Below are 19,013 nucleotides of genomic sequence, written 5' to 3' on the forward strand. Positions count from 1 at the left end.
CCCCCCCCCCCCCCCCCGCACACATATACACACACACACCCGCAGGAGCCTGGCCGTACATACACACACACACACACACATACACACACACACACACACACACGGGTGGCCTGGCAGGGCTTTAGGAACAAGCCCCTAGGTGGCCCAGGGGAAGTGAAGGTGGCAGTGGGTTGGGCGTCCTGAGGGGAGGGCTGTCAGGTGGCTGGTCCAGGTGGGTCACTGGGTTCCCATGGGCGTCTCTGGACTTGGACGGCCGGCCTGTCTTCTCTCGGGGAGCCTCGGAGGTGCCCCGGCCCCACGAGTCTCGCGGTCTCCTCTATAGCAGTTGACAAAACAGCGACTGACCAGCGTTAGAAGGGGACCCAGGACGTCTGATTGCAGAAGGGCCCGGAGGCTCTGTTTACCTAACCGTGTTGCTTCCGTTTCAGGGATAAACGCCCAAGCCCGGAGGCTGCAGCGGAGCCGCGCCAAGGGGACCCCGGCCCTGGCTTCGGGCGCTGCCCAGAGCCCCCCCACATCCCGGCTGCGCCGCACCGTCAGCGAGACCAGCCTGAGCTCGGCCACCGCCCAGGGCGCCGAGGACCGTGGCCCGGACGCCATGCGCTACTCCCTGTACGAGTCGCCCCACCTGCTGCTTCTGCAGGGCTACAGCCAGCAGCATGTGAGCCGCCCCCCGCAGCCCCGCCGCCCTGAGCTGACCGAGCGCCCGCCGGGCGTCGTCGCGGCGGACGGCTTCCTCGCCATTAGCTGCGTCAGCTGGGAGCTCCTGCGGCTCCGGGCGCTCGGGTGCTGAGGAGGCTGGAGAAACGGGGTGGCGGGGACCACCACGCAGGGCCGTCCTGGATTCTGGGGGAAGTGGAGGCTTCCTCTGTGCTGTGTTTCCAGAGCATTCTATGTCCGGGCTCCAGGAGGAAGCGGCGGGGGAGAGGGCTCACCCGGTGCCGGGCCTCTCGGTGCTGCTTGTCTGCCCCCTTCCGTGTGTGTCTCGGGCCGTGCCCTGCCGTGCCTTTGGGGTCCCCGACACAGGTCTGCCCACCTGTCCAGACGACGGTGGCTGCTTGGCCAACAGCTGCTGTGGCAGACAGCCTCGACTGTACCGCGAGAAGCTTTCCCCGAGGAGGCAGGGAGATGAGCCACCTGTCCCCGGCCCGCATGTCCCACCACTTCTGTGGGAGCCCTGGCCGGAGGGGTGTGGCCCTCCGAGGTTCCTTGTCCCCGCTCCGCACCGTAGGCTCTCCCTTCCTGCTCTCTGGCTCATGCCGATTTGCCCGGCTCTGTCCCGGTGCCCGCCGTGCAGCGGTGGGGCTGGCGGCGCTCAGGTCTTAGCGACCCCAAACCGGGCCTTGCGCTGTGCCAGCAATAGGAATTGACGAGAGGCCAGACGAGGGTTCCGGGCGAGGCTTTCCCGGGGCGTGTGCTCCAGCACGAGGGCGGCAGCTCAGAGGAAGGAGTCCTCTGCTGACTCTGCACCTAGAGGTCGGGAAGAGTTTCCTCGAGAAACAGGTGGGGAGAGAGGGTGGCCGTGAAGCTTTAGAGGCGAGGGTTTTCTTGGCACCTGTGTACTTCGCGGTCGTGCCTTTGTGCACGCTGTATGTTAAGTCTCCGTCCCGCCTGTGATTTTCAGCTTGTGGACGAGGGGAAGGTAAGTTGGGGGCACGCCTGGTGGGCCCCGCGCACACGCAGGCCAGCGTCGGGGGCCCATCGTGGCACACACCAGCACGGGCCGGATGTCGTGAGCGCCTTGGGGCGCCGGCACCTCCTTGAGGTTGGTGTCCTCCGTTCTGCACTCCTGTAAGGCACGTTGCTGTAGGAGACACGGACTCCTACGTTTTCTCTTGGGGAGTTTTTCTTACGGTAGCGTCGCATCAGGTTCCGGGAGAGGCTACAGTCCTGTCCCTGTTCCGTCTCGTGAGAAGTCGTGGGCCTTCGCGAAGCCGGGGCCGCAGAGGAGGGTGCTGGCGCACAGCTCGGCACAGGTCACGCCGGGGCCTGGCGGCACGTGGCTGTGCCTCTAAGCCAGTGTCAGTGCCCAGCTCGGCCCCGTCTGGCCTCTGGCATCTCGCAGCTGGAGTCCTCCCGGGGTGTCCGGTGTGCCCTGGAGGCTGCCCCGGGAAGCCCTCCTCCCGCGGGGACCGTGGGTGCCCAGTGGGGGGCAGGCGGGTGGCAGGCAGCAGGTTAGGAAGGGCTCCGGGGCAGGGGGGCCCAGGATGGCGAGCTGGCCACCTGGAGCCGGGCCACCTTTTCGTTTCTTCCCCCTAGGGGTTTGCCCGAGGTGGTGTCCCGCCCTTGAAGTCTTGCGTTTGCGTTTCAGGACAGCCTGGTGTACCTGCTCAACCGGGAGCAGCACACGGTGGGCCAGAGGACCCCTTCCAGCAAGCCCAGCGTCAGCCTCTCGGCCCCGGACATCCTGCCCTTGCACTGCACCATCCGCAGGCACCGGCCTCCGGGCCCAGAGAGGCCAGGGAACAGGCTGGTCCTGGAGCCCGTCCCCGGGGCGCCCGTGTCCGTCAACTTCTCGGAGGTGGGGGGCCGGGCCGTGGTGCTACGCCACGGGGACCTGCTCTCCCTCGGCCTCTACTACCTGCTGCTGTTCAAGGACCCGGCGCAAGCCCAGCCCCTGCCCGCCCAGGCCCTGGCCCGGCTGCGGGCTGGGCCGCGAAGCTGCAGGATGTGCGGGGCCGCGCTCCGGGCCCGGGGCACCCCCCGCTCCGGCTCCACGCGCGCCGCCTTCCCCCGGCCGAGGCCGCTGCACCTGGAGTTCGAGCCCGAGGTGGAGGACGCGCTGCTGCAGAGGATCATGACGCTGGTCGAGCCTGGCGGGGACGGCCACAAGCTGGCCCCCGCCTTCCTCCTCTGCCTCTGCGTCCAGCACTCTGCTACCCGCCTGGAGCCCGGCTCATTTGGGCCGCTCCTGCTCAAGATGGCCAAGGCAATCCGAGAGACGGTCTGGGTCAGTCACGGGGCTGCCTTTTGCTGTGGTCGGGGGGCCCGTTGGCTGGGGGCGGAGCTGGGTGTGGGCTGTGGGTGCCTGGGGGATGTCACGAGTCCCTCCTCTGACCGAAGGCCAGCTTTACTGCCTGTCCACACCTAGGGAGCCCGGAGCATCCCACTGTGGCATTTTGTCCTTGGGGCAGGCGGGGGGGGGGGGGGGGGGCGGGGGCTGGCCACGGCATCGTGCCCTCTGGTCCCACGTCCGTCCCCCAGGCCCAGCCCAGCCGTGACGTGCCCCTGAGCCCTGGATACCCATTAGGCCTGAGTGACCTGTGCTGTTTGCCTAGGGCAGTTCGGGCCTCGGCCAGCCCTCGGCTATGGAGCCCTTGTCAGCTCGGGGCTGGGGGCCCGGGGCGGGTCGACTCTTGTACACCGAAAAGCTTGACTCCCTTAGGGTCTCGAGACCACCCACCTTTGGGCAGAGGTGTGGGGCCAGCCTGTGCCCTGTCGGAGGCTGGTTCACATCTCTGGGCTCTGCCGGCCGCCTGCCAGTGGCTCCCCTGCCCTCACGGAGGCGGCTCCGGGCACTGCCAGGCATCCCTGCAGGCCCAGGGCAAGCGCTGCTGCGGGTGGCCTGGGTCCAGAACTCAGGGCCCCTCACCTCTTCCTGCCCCTCCAGGACCCAAAGCCTGACCGGTAGTTACACACGGTCTCCCAAAGAGACGCCCGTATATCTTGGCCCAGCTCACTCTGGCTCTGCAGAAACTGGATAGATATTTCAGATTAAAATGCACGTTTAAAATAATTGAAACCTTTTAAAAGCAAAAGCCAACATGGGCTGTCACCTCCCAAGGTTTGTACAAGTAATCCCCGTGCATTGTGGCTATCCGAGGCCACCTCTGACGGTTCCCACGTGGATTGATGTTGGTATGGCCCTGGTGTGGTCGCTTCCCTCCGTGCAGTCAAGTGCACGGTCAAGTGCGGTCCGTGCGGGCCAGGTGAAGTCCATGAGGTACATCAGCCTGAGCACACTAGGGCCTGTGGTGACCGGGGGCCTGAGGCTCAGGGGTTGTGAGTTTCTACATAGCTCACTGTCCTGTCCTAAGCCTGCTCTGGGCCAGACACTAGTAAGTCAGACGCTACGACGCGGGAGCCGTACCCCATGCCCCGCTGAGGAAACCGAGGCAAGGAGGGTGTGACTTGGCTTGTGATGGAGCATAGAGGCGGGCGGGGAGCCGTCTGCCAGCCTGAGCCCGAGTGCCGCCCGTGGCTGTCGGAGGTGCTCCTGGGATTAGCCTCGTCCCCCACCGTACGGGCGTGGGAGCCAAGGTTCGTGGAGGTGAACTACTTTATCCAGGGTCGGGGGCTCACGAGGGAGTCAGAATCCGGGCTACACCCTGCCTGCTTCCCCCGTCTGTCCACGCACCTCAGCCCTGGTCTGGCGAGAGCCCCGTACGTTTTCGTCGTTCATTTGTCTGTCGGGCAGCAAGAGCCGTCTGTCTTCCGCCACTAGGGGTGGGCGAGCACGTCTTGGAACGAGTGGATCTCTGCTCTGTCAGATGACAGCTTGCTACTAAAGCAAGAATAACTTCTCAGTTAAAAGTGACGGAGGATGTTGGCTAACCCGTGTCCCCGTCGGGACGTTTAAATGCGTCTGTGAACACTCCATACAGCCATCCACCTGTTGCCGTGGCCGACGTCGAAAAGCGCATGTGTTAAGCTGGACGGTACGAGTGCGCATAGAATCTTCATTCTGGCGTCTGTAAGATGCCTGAGCTGCTTTACTGATTCTGAAAGGGCCGCTTGTTAAGTCAGCTAGATGGTTGTAAATGATCTCTGTTATAGGAAGCACGCAGGTCATATTCGGCAATGGAACGAAGAGAGGTCACATCACGTGGAAAACTGGCCTTTCCGGCACAGCTTCGAGTAAACAGTCCGCACAGTAGTGCCGTGTTTTTACGCGGACGGTGTGCTGGGCGTTTAGTGGCGTTCTCGCTGAGCACGTCCTGTGCTGTCCTGTCTTTTCTCATGCTTGATTTTTTTGTCTCTGATTGTAGGAGAAAACCAAAGAACTGGCGGAGAAGCAGGCGCACCTGTAAGTATGGCCCAGCCGTTGCACCTGTCCCTTAGGGAGCTAGTTCCCCAGCAGACTTGCACCTCCCTGTGGAGCCTGGGGGGCCCCTGACGTCTCCGGGGTCAGCTGTGTGCTGCCGTCCAACTGTCCTTCTGCCTCAGAGTGGCTGTTTCCATTTCTGCGCTCACCACCCCAGGAAGCACTGTATTCGGGGAGTTTCTCCAGAGCACCTGTAAGACCGAGGGGGCGAGGTCCCCTCTGCAGCCTTGTCGTGCCCTCACTTCCCCGATGACTGTGCCAAAGCGAACCTGCCGCCTCAGGAAGTTGTACAACCCTGATTTTGAGAGAAGGCGGCACGTTTCTGTTCTCCCACGTCTGTTTTCCCAGAGAGCGCCGTTTATGTTCACAGCACTGCTGGGACTTGGGAAGCTATTTGGCATTAACAGCGAAGACGTGTATACGCTGCGACCCAATAGTCCCGCTCCCGAGCTGGCACCACGGAGGGCAGGAGGTGTGCTCTCAAGGCCTTGTTTGTAAGTGACCAGGTGGGCAGAGGGCCGTGTATCTGTACGGCGGACGCTTGGCGACGGTGAGAGTGAACGCACTATGTGCTCCGTGCGTGTGTCGGAATCTGAAACCCGTGTGGAGCAGACAGGGCACCCGCACGTAAAGTCCGCAGCGAAGCCGTCCGGCCAAGGAACGGACACATGTGGTAACACCCCAAAGGAGAGCCACGTTGAGGGGGCTGGTCACTGCCCGTCGTCAGGGAAGGCACACGGGACCTTAAGTCACACGTTGGTTCACTCCCGTTGATGCCTCTGCTATAAAGACCATCTGTCAAGCGTGCCGTTGGCGGTACATGTCTGCTCAGGCGTCCTCCGTGGTCCCCGGAAGGGAAAGGAGCAGTCGTCACCGCCCCCTTCGAAGGGAGGGATGCAAGCCTGGGTCAGGAGCAGCATCGGTCTGGAGTGGCCCAGCGGTCCCACCCGAGCCGGAAGTTGAGCACAGGGTTCCTGGCACTCGTCGGCGTGCGCTCTCTGGCTCCCGTTGACATCGGGAAGCTGGAGCGACTTCTGCAGAAGTGTTTGCTGATGAGCGATGTGCCTCTGCGGTGTGAGGCTGCACGGGGAGGCCCGGCCCTGCCGCCCAGCTCACCGGGGCAGCGCTCAGCATGGCCCGGGCCCCACGGGGGAGTCCGGCATCAGAGGGTGGTGGCTGGCTCACCCGCGCCGGAGGGAGCAGCACAGGCCTAGTGTACTAGGCGGCCTGTATCGCGTAGGTTTCCCATGTGAGGGGCTGGCCTCGGGGGCCCGGTGACAGGTGTGGCGGCCTCACCCCCAGCCCCTTGCTTTGCTCCGGGACAGCCGGGCTTCCGGGGCAGGGGTGGGGTGTGGAGGTGACGGAGCTGAGGTTTCAGGGGCTCGTGCTGCCCCTTTCCCTCCTCAGTGCCGCCTCCCGCATCGGTGCCTGTGCTGTGGCACCCTGCTCACGGGGGAACCAAGGCCTTCCCTGCAGCAGCTCATGCCCGTTTTGGATTCCAGAACTTGTGTTGTTAGGGCCAAAAAATGCCTGTGTCCATCGGCAGGGATTGCTCCTTCTACCTCCTTTTTAAAAAATTACGAATCGGGGCACCTGGGTGGCTCAGTTGGTTGAGCGTCCGACTTCGGCTCAGGTCATGATCTCGTGGTCCGTGAGTTCAGGCCCCGCATCGGGCTCTTGTGCTGACAGCTTGGAGGCTGGAACCTGCTTCGGATTCTGTGTGTGTGTCTCTCTCTCTGCTGCTTCCCTAGTCACTCTCTGTTTCTCTGTCAAAAATAAATAAACGTTAAAAAAAATTAAAATTAGGAATCACTTCCAAAATATAGAAAAGCACAGACTGTTAACCACCGAAGAATCCATACCTGAATTTCACATTAACATTTTGCCTCACGGGTGTCAGAGCTTTGCGCGGGGTGGTTCTGTTTCAATTTCGAACGACTGTGGACTTTCACTACACGCTTTTGCTGCCCCTGTGATCAGCACGCCTTTTTTTCTGGGAACGCACGAATGTGGGTGCTGCGTTACCAAGTTTTCTGGACCGCGGCTGAATCCCTGGGAGTAAACCCTTTGTGATGGCTGAGTTTTTAGGAGGGCGAGGTTCAGGTGGTTGATGTTTTAATGAGGGTTTTCCCACCTGAATTCACAGGTCACATTGATCTGTGATTTTTTATTCGTTGCCTTTGTCTGTAATAACAGGGTTCGCAGAGACTGAACCGGGCCACCCTGTGTGTCTTCAGGTCCCTGCAGTGGTTTGTCTGAGGTGTGGACTCAGCTCTCACAGGTTTGCTCAAAGTACGAAGTACTTCCCTGTAAGAGTGTCTGGACGGCCCGGTTTTGCTGAATCCATTTCTTCGGTGATTATTGGCGTATCTAGTTTTCTGGTTCTGCTTAGAATGATTTCGGTAATTTTTACTTTCGTTTTCAAAGTTATCGGAATAAAGTTGTTCGTTCTGTTCTCTTTGGAGTTTTCGTGTCTCGTGTATCTGTAGTACTATCCCAGCATTTACATTGGTTGTATCTCCTTCCTCTTCCCTCCCTTCAAATTATCTTCCCAGGGATTCGTCTGTTGTCGTCTGTTTAAAAGGGCCAATTTTGTCGTTTCTGCTTACGTTTTCTTCGATTTCTATTCCGCGAAGGTCTTTATCGTTTCCTATTCTTGCATAATTTCTGTTTTAAGTTTCTCTTTGATTCGTTAATTATTCGGAACAATATTTGAATTTCTTAAGTTTGTATTAACCAAAACGCTTTCGATTTTGTTGCCAAGTGATAATTTCCCCTCGATATGCTTCCCATGTGGATTAAAAAAAATTAGATCACGGGTGCCTGGCTGGCTCCCTTAGGTGGAGCATGTGACTCTTGATCCCCAGGTTGTGAATTCCAGTCCCATGCTGGACGTGGAGCCTACTTTAAAAACATTTGGATCAGAGCAGTGATTGATTTGATCCGGTTTGGTTTATTTTTATTGTGGTAAGAACACTCGACACGAGCACTACCCCTCATAAGGCGTTTCGAGGTGTCGGTTAGCCATTTCTGGTTTCTCCGTCCCCGCCCCAGCCCCTGGCAGCTGCCATTCTGCCCTCTGAGTCCATGAGTTGGACTGTTGAGAAATGTCACCCGAGCGACATCATGCAGTATTTTTCCTTCCGTGATTGGCTTATTTCGCGCTTAGCATAATGTCTTCAAGGTTCATCCGTGCTGTCGCGTTATTGCAGGATTTCCTTTATTTTTTAAAAGCTGAATACATTTCACTGTTTCGTGTGGCTCTGTGTCGTCCTTCTCGCGCCTAGTGCTGCGCTGAGCAGTGGGGTGCGAATACCTCTTGGGGATGCTGATTTCAGTTCTTCCGGGGAAGTAGGCAGCAGCGGAACTGCAGGGTCCTCAGGCCGATTTTGAGGAGCCTCCACACTGTTCTCCACAGCGGCCGCGCCGTTCCTGGTCTGCCCTCCCGCCCACAACGCAGGAGGGTTCCACCTTCTCCACACCCTCACTGACGCCTGTTACCTCTTGTCCTTCTGACCGTGGCCCTTCCAACGGGGGTGAGGTGACAGCTCATCGTGGTTTTGGTTTGCGTTTACCGGGTGGTGAGCGATGGTGAGCGCCTTTTCACGGGCCTGTCGGCCACCTGGATGTCTTTTTTGGAGACCTGTCTGTTCGAGTCTTAAACCTTTTCTTGAATCGGGTCGTGAGTTTTTTTTACTTTCGAGTTACAGGGTTTCCTTACGTGTTTTGGAAATTAACCACTTAGCAGATGGATGGTTTACAAATCTCTCTCCCACGCTGTAGGTTGCTTTTTCACCCCGTTGGAGGTTTTCTCTGCTGCGCAGAAGCTTTTCAGTTGGACGTAGGCCCACTTGTCTATTTTTGCTTCCGGTGCCTGTGTCTTTGGAGTCCTATCCGTGAAATCGCTCCCACTCGGTGCTCACCTGAAGGGATAGGCCGGACCCGTTGCCCGGTGTTTGTGCCCCAAGCGTGTGGCCTGCGGCTGGCAGGTGCCGTGCCTTCGGGGCCACCTCGCCGGGGTTCGACACCGAAACTCCAGCTGCCAATACCTGGTGGTTTATGTTTCGGTAGAGCCCGTCCGTCCTTTAGAGTTCTGAGAAGGCGACCTCGAGAGGGGCAGTGAACGTGGAAAGCAAAATGGAATCAGGCTCTGAAGCCCCAGGTTAATCCTTTTCTAACAACCCCAAATGGGGTATGCAAATGGGCGCGGAGCACAAATGCGGAGGAAGAGCCTGGGGAGCACGGAGAGCACGAGCGTGCGGAGCACAGACGCGGAGGAACAGCGCGAGGAGCTGTGCAGGGGCCGCGGCGGCGACAGCCGCGAGCAGTGAAAACGAGGAGACGGAAGGGAGGTCGCACCGTCGGGGGCACAAGCGGAGTCGTGTGGGAACAACAAAACCAAAGCCGCAGGCACGAGAGGAAGTGCGACAGGGAGCCCGAGGCCCCGCCGCCTGGGCCCGCGGTGGCTGCCCCAGGGGACGACGCGGCCTCGTCAGCCCGCCACCCGTAGGGCCCCCGTGGCTTTGCCCGTGAGCCTCGTTGCCCGGAGCCCGGACGCCACCCTCACGAACGCGCGCAGCTGCTCCGGCCGTGCCCCTGGGACTGCGGGTCAGCCTGCCCCGTGTCACCCCTACCCAAGCCCGAGTCACCCCTACCCAAGCCCGAGTCACAGCTGGGCGGGGCGATTTGCCGGCGAACGGATCTCTGCTCAGCCGTCAGAAGAGCCCAGTGGGTGTGGTGGCGGCACCATCGCGACATCCTGGCTGCGGGCGCCTCGGGGGTGTCCTCACAGGCCGTCACGGGACAACCCGCGGAACCGCTTCCGCACAGCGGGTGGGACGACACGAGGGACCGTGCCCAGGAGGATGGCCGTCGACATCTGAAACGGGAAATTTCCCGAGCTCGGCACAGCCTCGCCCCGTCCACCCCTCAGACTCCTCAACCGGTGGTTGGGGCCGGTGCCCCCAGACACGAGGTCCTGCATCCTAGGGGCCGCAGTGGATCTGCGCTTGGCGGGAGCCCACCGGACCCCGGGGGCGAGTGGCCCCGGGGAGCCTCTAGGTGCCGGCCTGGGAGAGGAGCGCCTCTGGGGCCGCCTCCGCCCCAGGCCGGCCGTCCCCCAGGCTCGTAAGGGGATCAGAGGGACGAGGAGCTTCTCGCCCCGTGCTGGTGCCCGGCGGCTTCTGTTTGGACCGCCGCAGCGACACGTGCTTGGCCCTGGCGGAAGAGGCCGTGCGACGAGCGTGAGGCGGCTCCAGGAGCGGCGGCCATCGCGGAGTCCTTTTTCTAACAATTCCCTCTGAACCTTCAAATGACACGCTCTGATGGCTGCTTTTGGATGCACGGACTTCAGGCATCGTCGGGCTATTTAACAAGGTAGTTCCCAGCTAGTCTCGCCCGTGCCCCTCCCGGAATAGAGGCGTTACCGTTCGTTCAGTTCGTCACGTGAACTTAACACGCGGAAACTCCCGTCTCTCGTACACGAACGACACGCTCGTGCTGCTCGTCCTGACAGCCGTGCGCCCCATCTCTCCGAGCACATGCGCTTGCACGCGCCCCCTCTACCCCACCCCCTCTACCCCACCCCCAACACTGAGCTCCTTCATTATCTCCTCCGGAAACGGAAGATGTGAAAACAGTTTGTTGACGAGAGTCACTGGCACTGGCCGTGGGTGCCGGCGTCCTTCCTGCGAGGTGGGAGGTTTGTAGACGGGCCTCTGGCTGTCACGGGTCGGACGGCTTCTATTTGTACCTCGTTTCCCAGCGTGACGCCGGGAGGCCGACGGGTCACGGCTGGTTGGGGTGGCGTCCCGTTGAGCAGAACACCCTTCCGTGCAGAGTGTAGCGCGTTCGGCCTCCCTGGGTGGTGGCCACGAGTAACCGTTGGTCTTGTGTCTTGGCAGCCAGGAGCCCATCTCTCTGGCCGGCTTTACCATGGCCGGCCTGGTTCCAGACCTGCAGCACATCCTCTTCTGGATGTCTAACTCGGTCGAGCTTCTGTACTTCATCCAGCAGAAGTGCCCGCTCTACATGCAGACCTGGGAGGAGGAGCTGGACGTCACAGGTACCGCCGGGGAGCGGGGCGCGCGCCCCGTCGCCTTGCCGTGCAGCCGCTAGAACAGAGGTGGCCTCGTGTCAGGGCTCCCCACGCGAGGGGGTGACGCTGGCTGTCGGGCCAACCCGGCTCCTCGCGTCGTCCTTTCACGCACAGCGTGCTGCCTGGGGGGCGGTGGACACAGGCCTCCCGTGTGCCCCTGCGGGAAGAGGACGGTGCGTCGGCCCTGGGCCGTCCCTTACGGGTGCACCCGTTTCGGAGAGCGGACACGCTGCCGTTGGGGGCCGCGTCTGGGACCGTGACTTGCTGGCTTTGGGGCCTCACGTGCCCGGGGAGCCCGCGTTAGGTTGTGTGAGCCACAGCCGGACGTGCTGAAAACAGAGACCGAGGGGGGCAGTCCCGGCGGGCTTCATGAAGAAGGCGGCACGGGCCGGGCCCCGAGGCCGGGTGGGATTTCAGCGGCTGTGTGTCTGCATAGCGGGTGGTGGAACGAGTCGCAGGGCCGTCCCAGGGGCCGGACCACAGCCTCAAGTGGGGGAGCCTGGTTTCGCCCCACGCTGGCTCGCTCCTGCGTGGCAGAAACAGAGCCGCTCCCTTCCCCGTATCCCTGTCGTGGGGCTTCGGCAGCAGAAGCTGCAGGGGATCCCGGGTAGGCGTGGTTGGCAGCCGGCCTCTGGAGGCTGCACCCAGAGCCGGGAAGGAAGCCAGGCAGGCAGGCAGGCCGGGGCCTGGCCGAGGCTCCCCCGTGGGGTCGGTCTGCCAGGCCCTGCACGGTGTCCGTGTGCTCGGCCGTGTCTCCAAGGAGGTGGCCGCGGGTTCCCGGTGAGAGGGCCCCGAACCTCGCTCAGGTGGCACGGGGTCCTGAGCTCCCGGCGGTGACGGTGAGAGGCCGCGGTCTGTGCGGCACAGGCTGTCCTACCCCGTGCCAGGCTGGTGTCTGGCCTCGCGAGCCAGGTGAGGAGGCCGGGCTGGCAGGTGGAGGCCGAGCCAGCGGGCGTGTCTACGTGTCTTCTTGTTAGATGTGGTTTCTTAGTGTTTTCTGGTCCCCCGCTTCACAGCGTAGGGGACATTGGGAACGTTCTTGGGCTTCCGTGGGTACGCGGAGGGAAGCACCGGATCCTTCTGTGTCCCAGTGGGCGTTCGGGCCCGCTGGCCTGTGGCCTCCAACCGTCGTTGCCCTTGGGCGGACGTTGTGCCAGACGTGCACCTTGACCTCCCAGGGTGGGCTGCTCTCTGTGCACAAACCTGTGGCAGCTGCTGACCCGGCTTTTCCCCCGAACGTCAGGTGAACGGCCGCCTCTGTGTGTCCCCAAAGCCAGGGCAGTCGCTCTGCTCCAGCGGCCCGGGGCCGTCCCGAGCTCAGTGCTCCCGAGACCCAGGCCCCTCTCTCTCCAGAGCCTGCTTGTCGTCCTTGGGGGCCCCAGCTTTTCCGAGCAGAGGGGCCTTCCTTCTGGACATGGCCCCGGCCAGTGAGCACCCGGGCCTCCGGCTCGTCTGTAAGCGCCTGCGGTCCTTCTGTACTAGAGGTTAGGCGGTCGGGGTGCGGTCGGGGTGCAGCCGGGGCGCCCTTCCTGCTCTGGCTCCAGCAGAGTCAGCCAGGAGAGCCGCCCCCTCCACGGCTCTCCGGCACAGCGTTCATGGGCGTGTCCCGCTCACGCCCCTTCTCATCTGGCCTAATCTCAGACGCTGTGGTCTTTGGGCCCCACCGGGCCTGCCTCCCCAGGCCAGGGACCCCGCATCGGGCTGATTTTCATGAAAAAAGCTATTTGGGGTTGACGGGGGCTCTGCTTCCTCAGCTGCCGCCTCTGCTCTCAGAGGAAGTTATTTTTGGTCCCGGGCCTGGGTGTCCTGTAGCCCAGTGGATGCTGGGACAGCAAGGACAGGGATGGCCGGGGTCCCGCCTCCACCCACCCCTGGGACCGCTCGGGGCCGGGGGAGCCAAGGCAGGATCTGAACGTCCCACAAACAGCGTCCTGTGTGGTACAGGCGCTGGAGAGCGCTGAGGAAAAAATAACATCACCAGAGGGCAAAGGCACGGTTAGAGCCGCGTCTCGGCCTCCTGACCTGCAGCGGGAAATTTCTGTGGGAAGAATTCTGAAAACAGATGTCACGTCCTGAACGCTGGAAAATCGCCTTTTCGTTCCGCAAACAATCTTTGTTGTCTGAAGCTCTTACCCAGGACGCCTCGCTCACGCAGGCACACGGAAGGTGGGCCCCTCGGGAGGGGATGTTTTGAGAGTCCTTGGGGAGCCCTTGTGGATCTGCCTCAGCACCTACAGATTTGGGGGCGTCGAGGCGTGGGCCCCGTCCCCTAAAAGGCTCATGGGGGCCTGTGCTCAGCCTGTAGCGTTTCTGCTGGTTTTCCAGTGATGTGGGAGGGACTGTGTCTCCCTGTGGCCGCCGAGTCCTGGCCTCCTCTTCCCATCATCCCTCCTCCTGCCAGAGCCCCCACACCCACACGGGAACAGGCTGGGACAGGCTCGTAGCCTGCAGGGTGGCGCCCAGGCCCAGCTACGGTGGAAGGGTTTGGAACTGGTTTCTTGGCCTCGTTCCTACTGGCTTTGAGTGGCTGTGAGTGGCGGATGGTCTGCAGGTCTCGGGGGCAGCAGTGGGCAGCCTTGCGTGTTCCTCTCGGCCTGGGAGGCTGCAGTGGGTCGGGGAGCACCCGGGGACCCTCACGGTGTCTGGGTTGCCTCTCCTCTGAAGGCCAGTGAGGCCGCAGGAGCATCCAGATCCCATGGGGGTGGGTCCCACGAGACCCTACAGGCTGGGCTCTAGGGAGGACCCCCGGCAGGCGAGGCAGGCCTCTGGCTTCCCAATCCAGACGCGTTCCTGGGGCGTGAGCCCTTGGGGTGTGTTCTGTGGGTCCAGGGGCAGGAGAGCCCCGGGTCCTAGAAGTGTCTCGAACAGTGGTGCATCCAGGTGTTTTAGGGGTGGGGTCTCTGACGGACTTGTACGCCGTTTCCATTCTGTTTGTGCAGCAGTGGGCGGCCTGGGCCCCCGTGCTCCCGGGAGGGCCGCTTCAGTGCTCGGAGCGATTCTGGGCCCCATCGGGCCCAGCACCTCCCTCCCTGCTCTGAGAAGAGGTTCCTTTAACGGAAAGGCTGTAGCAGGGGCACCTGGGTGGTTCGGTCGGCTGAACATCTGACTCTCGATTTGGGCTCAGGTCACGGTCTCACGGTTTGTGGGTTTGAGCCCGGGGTTGGGCTCTGCCCTGACAGTGTAGAGCGTACTTGGGATTCTCTCTCTCCTCCCATCTCTCACTGCTTCTCCCCTGCTCGTGCTCTTTCTCAAAATACATAATAAACGTTAAAAGAAGAAGAGGCTGTAGCAGAATGAACAGTGGCCGGGAGCCACGGGTGCCCGTCTGCCCTGGACAGACCCGTCCAAGCTGCCCGGTTGCAGCTCCTGTAAAGAAGTGAGGATCTGAGGGCGGCGGAGGCAGAGGCGGGGCCTCCAGGCCCCAGGCAGCCCTGCTCGGCGCCGGTGGGACACCGGGTGCCTCCTGCATTTGGAGGCCCTTCGGGATGGTTCTGCCCTGTTGGGGTTCTCTGGTGTTGGCGTCCCTGTGGCCGATGTGGCCTCTTGACTTCACGGGAACCGCCAGAAGCAAGGAATCACCTGGCATCCGCGGAGCCCCTCCTGCCACGCTGGGCGGGCCCCCTGCCGGCCCCCGGGGCTCAGCTGCAGCCGCCGTCTGGGGAGGCCCACCCGCTGGGGCCGCATGGAGCCCGGCTGCCTCCCTCCGTGGGGCTGTCCAGCAGCCGGGCCTCGGCTGCGTCTTCTCTGTGGTCTCTCCGGGATGCTGGGGGGAGAATGGGGCTCGTAGGCCCCCATTCTTTCTTCTTGGCAAAATGTCACAATTCCGTGGAGTGATGGTCTCCTTAGGAGCTTTGGCCAGGTGTTCCTTTGACCTGTGTCCGGAGTGGGAAGGGACTGCAGGCCCTTGGGTCAGAATCCGTATTGCTGGGGCCGTTGGTTCTACTAGGAAACGTGTCTGGGATCTATTTGTCAACGGGCTTCAGAATCCCTTCGCGTGACGCTTCAGCACCGATGGGCTCGGAGGCACGGTGCCCGGACCCCTCGGCCATCTGGGCCGGCGTCTCATCCCTGGGCGCCTCGGGGAGGGGTGGCGGTCGGGCCGGGGGTCAGCCGGCCGCGCGAGGCGGCTCCCCAGACCCGAGATGGGCCCGGGGCGAGCGCAGTCCGGAGGTAAGCACGCGGTGACCGTGCCACTCCGTCTCCTCGCAGGGTCCAGGGAGTCCCTGCTCTCCTGCACGCTGACGGCCAGCGAGGAGGCCATGGCGGTGCTGGAGGAGGTCATCCTGTACGCCTTCCAGCAGTGCGTGTACTACGTCTCGAAGGTACGACAAGGCCAGGGTGTGTGCCTCACGCTCCCCTGGGCGGGGAGGGCTGGGGACCTGGGAAGGACGGAGGTGCTTTTGCCACCGTCGCCCGAGGGTTTCGAGCTCCCAACTGCCACCTCGGCACACCTGAGCCCAGCTTCAGGTCCTCTCCCTCCCGGCCCGCGTCCCCCTCATCCTGGGAGCCGGTGGCTGCGCAAGCGCCCACAACGTCGGGGAGCAGGAGGGGCGGCTGCTCGGGGACGCAGACGTTGGTGCTCATTGTGGCGACCGGGGGTGGTGGTGTTAGCCTCCGGGTCCGGAGGAGTCGCTTACCCCGTCCCAGCACACAGAGCAGGGTGCAGGGGGGAGTGGAGAGAGCAGCAGCCCCTGTGGCAGGTGGCCCCAGCCGGGGGATCCAAGGGGACTGGCCGAGACCGAGCTTTGACTTGGATTCTGTGGGGGATGCGTCCGCGGAAAGCGAGAGGGGCCGGTTGGACGGGGCACTCTGGGGACAGTTCCCCGTTTGTTCTGCGTGGAGACCCGACACCCGAGTCCGCCAGCTCCGTGGTCAGTTGGCGGCGGCTTGGGGCCCTGAGTGAAGGGTCTGAGCTCATGTCCTGGCCCAACAGGAGGGAGCCCCCGCCCATGTACTCACATCTGCCCCAGGGGTCCGAGCAGGGCTGCGTACCGCCCTTAAGCGGTCTGTCATCCCAGGATCCCCTTGAGGTGTGGTGGCTGCGAGGACCCCCCGCCCCCCCAGGCCTTGATGAGTGTGGGCGCCCGCGGTCCTGCCCCCCAGGCCTTCAACCGGGACTGTGGCCGTAGCCCCCAGGCTGTTGCCCCGGGCTCAGCTCCCCGGGAGGGGGGGGCTCCTGGTGCAGGGGGGTGGCGGTAGTCCTGGGCCAGCCGGCAGACCCCCCGGCCCGTTCTGTCTGATGGATCAGGACCTGTGGGCTGTGCCAGCAGTCCTGCCAGGCTCCCTGCACCTGTGTCACCTGCTCCCGGTGCCCAGAGCTGGAACCGCGTGCCCGGGGGCCAGACGCGCTTGGTGTTTCCCTCTTGCCCCCAGTCGCTGTACGTCTGCCTCCCGGCCCTGCTGGAGTGCCCCCCTTTCCAGACGGAGTGTCGGGAGAGCTGGTGCTCGGCGTCCCCGCTGCCCGAGGAGACGCGCCGGGTGGCGTCCGTCTACCAGGCCACCCTGGATCTCCTGCGGCAGTTCCAGGTGCACCCCGAGATCGCCTCCCAGGTGCTGGCCTACCTCCTCTTCTTCTCGGGCACGCTGCTCTTCAACCAGCTCCTGGACAAGGGTGAGGCTGGGGGGTGAGGGCCCGCAGAGGCCCTGCCTGGTCCTTTTTACCCCCCAGGCCCGTGGCTGGGAGCGGAGGGAGGGGCTCAGACAAGTGACGTGGTCCGTGACCCTGCCTGCTGCCCTCCAGACCCTCCTCGCTTCTGGTGCCAGCTCCTTCCGGCTGGGGGCCCTGCCCCGACTCGGGGAGAGGAGAGTGGTGTGGACTTGTGGCCCTCGTGTGTCGCCCGTGTGGCTTTCCCGGGCCGGTCGGGGTCCGCAGGCGGGCTCTAGGCCTGACGGGGCCGCGCCGTAGGGGTGCGCTCCTCTCTGCTTTCGGGACTCGGCGGCTGTCACAACCCCTCTCTGCCACCCTGCTTCACGGCCCCCTCCCAGGCCCACCCCGCCCCACCCAAAGAGGGGCCCAGAAGCGGGCCGGTCGCCTTGGAAACCGACAGCAGGTGCCGAGGCCCGTTGTCAGAGGCTCGCAGGTGGAGAGGACAGGCCGTCCCTGGGAGAAGGCGGCGGGCACGGCGTCCCCTTCCCGCCCCCTGCAGGTCCCTCTCTGAGTTGCTTCCACTGGCCCAGAGGTGTCCAGGCCTGTGCCCGCTTGCAGCAGCTCCTGGAGTGGATGAGGAGCACCGGCTGTGGGGAGGCCGGGGAACACTTCTTCCGGAAGCTTTCCTGCACGCTCAACCTGCTGGCCACTCCCCGAGCCCAGCTCATCCAGGTAGGAGGAGCGCACGAGGTGTCACTTCTGGGGTCACCAGCTCACGGACCAGGCGTGGGCCATGGATGTGGCTTCGGGGCAGTGTTGCTTCCGTTCCACCTCTGGTCCCACCTGCAGGCAGGATGAGGCCCCCCCGAGGTCTGCGTCCCCAGTCCCCGACCCCACATGGCACGGGGGATCGGCACGGACCCCGAGATGGGGAGATCACCCCGTCCGGTGGGCCCGGGCTAACCACGCCAGTGCTTAAAAGGGCAGACAGATGGGTCAGACTGAGCACAGGAGGTGGGCCCCGACCGCCCGGCTGGCTCTGAAGATGGACCGTGGGGCGTCGCAGCCTCCGCAAGCTGGGAACGGCCCTCAGCTGCGGGCCAGTGCAGAAAGGGGAACTTACGTCCTGTCGTCACAAGGACCTGAATTCGCACGACCCACACGAGCCTTGCTGAGTCCCAGGTGTGGGCCCGACACCGGCTCGGGGTCTGAGCCCCCAGAACCGCAGAGGATGCGCGCACGGTCATTTGTGGGAAGAATGACAGGAAGCGAGTACGGCACGGTGCCCTCCCGCGGGAGCTACCGGGCGGTCGTCACCGATGATCAATGAAACCAGTGTGTCCTTCCCTGCCTGCAGGACACCGCGTGTGCCGAGGGGTGATGCGAGTCTGGGGGGACGGTGGACCTTCCCGTCTGCTGTAAAACCGGAGCGGTTCCCCTCCACTCAAGGACGCGGCACAGAAATCTGGGTGTTGTCACTGTCGCTCTTAGTAATGGTGGCCGCGGCTGCCTTGCCGAGCACCTCCGAGGTGTGACCCGCGTAGCGCGTCGTCTCATTTCAACCGCCCGTGACCGCTGCTTCCTGCTGGCTAAGCCCCGGTCCCACGGCCGGTGATGGTTCGGCAGAGACAGAATCTGCCATGGCTTGTTCCAGTGCCTTTTGAGTTACTTGATTTTGTTCTTTTAATTCTAAAAGCGCAGCAGGAATTCACTAGAGACAATGCAGAAAACGGGGACCTCTGCATACGGATTGCAACCTGAACCTGTGCTTTTGGCCTCCTCCCCAAATACCACTCCACAAAAGCAAAGCGTAAGCCCACAGGGACCAAGCAGGCCCGGGGAGTAGAAACACCGCGGGGGCCGGAAAGCGGAGGCCGGGGGGTGACTGCCCACGGAAGACGTGGAGCCTCGAGAACAGGGCCGGCGGGGACTGAAGGTCCGTGGAGCGTGCGGCTCTTGATCCTGGGGTTGTGAGTTCGAGCCTTCGCCCTGCTTATAGTAAAAACTTGAAATCTTGAGAAAATCGAGAAAATTCCACACAGCTGTGGGAATGCCCAGGCCCAGGCCAACGTTAAATACGAGGCTGAGCCACAGGCCCAGAGGGGCACAGGTGGTGATTCCCGGGGTCTGGAACGCAAGAGCGGGCCAAGCGGGGCTGCGGCAGGGGACAGGCCTGCCGGGCAGGGGCCTCCTCGCGCGGCCACACGCTCCCCGCTCTTGCCCTGCGCTGGGAACACAGGCCGTCGTGCTTCACGTCTGTGCGGTTTCTGTGTGCGCTTCGGATC

At 63.0% G+C, this 19,013-nt stretch overlaps 1 protein-coding gene across 1 annotated transcript in view; it reads left to right on the forward strand.

Moving 5' to 3' along the window:
- RADIL (Rap associating with DIL domain) overlaps positions 1-19,013 on the forward strand; it is a 66,483-nt gene that overhangs the window by 41,528 nt on the left and 5,942 nt on the right. The window contains exons 3-9 of the mRNA XM_049638977.1: positions 429-661; positions 2,312-2,950; positions 4,989-5,026; positions 10,948-11,108; positions 15,351-15,463; positions 16,515-16,752; positions 17,288-17,460. Coding sequence (XP_049494934.1) covers positions 429-661; positions 2,312-2,950; positions 4,989-5,026; positions 10,948-11,108; positions 15,351-15,463; positions 16,515-16,752; positions 17,288-17,460 — 1,595 coding nt within the window. The remainder of the gene's footprint in view (positions 1-428; positions 662-2,311; positions 2,951-4,988; positions 5,027-10,947; positions 11,109-15,350; positions 15,464-16,514; positions 16,753-17,287; positions 17,461-19,013) is intronic.

Source organism: Panthera uncia, chromosome E3 (genome assembly GCF_023721935.1).
Source record: "Panthera uncia isolate 11264 chromosome E3, Puncia_PCG_1.0, whole genome shotgun sequence".
In the NCBI taxonomy this organism is placed as follows: domain Eukaryota; kingdom Metazoa; phylum Chordata; class Mammalia; order Carnivora; family Felidae; genus Panthera; species Panthera uncia.